At 46.1% G+C, this 2500-nt stretch overlaps 1 protein-coding gene across 1 annotated transcript in view; it reads right to left on the minus strand.

The window, feature by feature from the left end:
• si:ch211-136a13.1 (HHIP-like protein 1) overlaps positions 1-2500 on the minus strand; it is a 50353-nt gene that overhangs the window by 923 nt on the left and 46930 nt on the right. The window contains exons 9-11 of the mRNA XM_063204707.1: positions 2193-2307; positions 1001-1214; positions 130-256 (exon numbers count right to left, since the gene is read on the minus strand). Coding sequence (XP_063060777.1) covers positions 130-256; positions 1001-1214; positions 2193-2307 — 456 coding nt within the window. The remainder of the gene's footprint in view (positions 1-129; positions 257-1000; positions 1215-2192; positions 2308-2500) is intronic.

Here is a 2500-nt window from a genome sequence, read left to right on the forward strand (position 1 = left end):
CAAACTTTATAAAATGTTTTTGACTGAAGCATTGTATTTAAGTTTGTTTTGTGGAATGGATGGTGTGCAGGATTTCTTAACACTTGAATTTCAAGAGTGTAAAACGCAAAAGTACAAATAAACACTGACCCGCTCATGAAATCCCCAAAGAGGTATCGGCCGTTTAGATTAGGCATCTGGCAACCGCGATACACATAGCCCCCCGTCACTGACTTGCCCATCTTATGGGGGTAGTCAAATATAGGCAGGATGTCATCTGAGGAGAGATCAAAGAAAATATAGTTTAATTTTATTATACACATAGCTCCCTGTCACGGACTTGCCCATCTTAGTCAAATATAGGCAGGGTGTTGTTGTCTAAGGAGAAAACAGAGATAAGGGTCAACACTAATATACTAGTACACCAGGGATGTCAAACATGATGCCATGTTGCCCTCGCGCACACACAAACACACACACACAAACACACACATACACACACACACACACACACACACACAGTCCCCTCTCCCCACCAAGTGATGCCCTCCACCTGTAATTCCCTCACACACTCTCTCTCTCTCTCTCTCTCTCTCTCTCTCTCTCTCTCTCTCTCTCTCTCTCTCAGCTCTCTCTCTCTCTCTCTCTCTCTCTCTCTCTCTCTCTCTCCCCCTCTTCACCTAGAGATGAGTTGAGACACAGCTTCTTGTCGTAGTTGCCACACACACACACACACACACACACACACACACACACACACACACAAGCACACCACACACACACACACACACACACACACACACACACACACACACACACACACACACACACACAAGCACACCACACACACACACACACACACACACACACACTGTCCCCTCTCCCCTCCAAGTGACGCCCTCTACCCGTAATTCCCTCACACACACACTCTCTCTCTCTCTCTGTCTCTCTCTCTCTGTCTCTCTCTCTCTCTCTCTGTCTCTCTCTCTCTGTCTCTCTCTCTCTCTCTCTCTCTCCTCACCTAGAGACGAGTTGAGACACAGCTTCTTGTCGTAGCATGAGAACCCTTCCTTGGCCCTCCACCCGTAGTTGCCTCCCTTCACGATGATGTCGACCTCCTCGAACTTGTTTTGGCCCACGTCTCCACAGAACAGGCGTCCGCGTCCGTAAGACGTGATCGGGTCGCCACGGTCGATGGAGCAGCGCCACATGTTGCGCACACCGTACGCGTACACCTGTTGTTGTTTTAAAAAAAAGAAAAAAATGAAAAACCCAAGGGATTTGTCTTTTCTGATTGGCTGACCATTAATTCTTTGGAACTGCTCAGGCATCAAGCCTGCGACTAAGTTAGACATGCATAGACTCTTCTTTTGGAATGCCGACGGTACCTAAGGCAGTGTTTCCCAACCTTTTTTGTCCTGTGTACCCCCTAAGCAATTTTGTCATATGATGAGTACCCCCTCGTCCTCATTCATGTTCTGTTCCTCAATCCCAATGTGACTACACTCAATATATTTGTCATTATTACATTTTTCTGCGTACCCCCTGAGGTGTGCTCGCGTACCCCTAGTGGTACACGTACCCCTGGTTGGGAAACACTGATCTAAGGGATAATGCTATAGAAACCAGGCACATCGTCTCCGGAAAAAAATATTACAAATCTGGCATTCCAAACAAAGATTTTCTCCGCAGAACATGCGTCCGCATCCGTAAGATGTGATCGGGTTGCCACGATCAATAAAGCAGCGCCACATGTAACGCACACCGTACGCGTACACCTGTTGTTGTTTGTTTTTTAAAAAGAAATAAAAAACAGCTTTATTTGCTTCTGCCTTTGATTCGTGGATACAGAGAATATCCAGTAAAAATTCGACAATAAAAGGCCCTTCCATGGACAACCGATAGGGCACTCGTCTGCCATGCAACCCCAATTGCTGACCCCTCACCATCTCTCTCTCCATTCACTTCTTGTCCACCTCTCACAATATCCTATCATCAATAAACTCGTAACAGACCAAACAAATATCTGGAGTCTAAGGCCTCTCAGAGGCTGTAAGAGACTGTAAACATCTATGCAAATGTGGCACATATGGTTATATTCTGAAAAGCCTTAAAAAAAAACTCTACATTAAATTTCTCACCAATGCATGGAATGTGTTGACCCCTAGATCACAAAACAGTAATAAAGTTAATATTACTATAGTAAGTCTCACCTCAGGGCGTGCGTCCTTGTCGTTGATGAAAGGGTTGTCTGACGGGATGCTGTAGGGGGCGCCGTCATCATTATTGTCCACATCCACACGCAGGACCTTACCCAGAAGAGCCGACCTGAGGGTTACACACACAAACACACACACACACACACACACACATCTGTTATTACACACACACACTACACACACACAGGCACAAGCTGTTATTACACACACACACTGTAGGGGGCGCCATCATCATTATTGTCCACGTCCACACTTAGGACTTTACCCAGAACAGCTGACCTGAGGGTTACACACACAAACAC

Source organism: Engraulis encrasicolus, chromosome 8, assembly GCF_034702125.1.
Source record: "Engraulis encrasicolus isolate BLACKSEA-1 chromosome 8, IST_EnEncr_1.0, whole genome shotgun sequence".
NCBI classification, from domain to species: domain Eukaryota; kingdom Metazoa; phylum Chordata; class Actinopteri; order Clupeiformes; family Engraulidae; genus Engraulis; species Engraulis encrasicolus.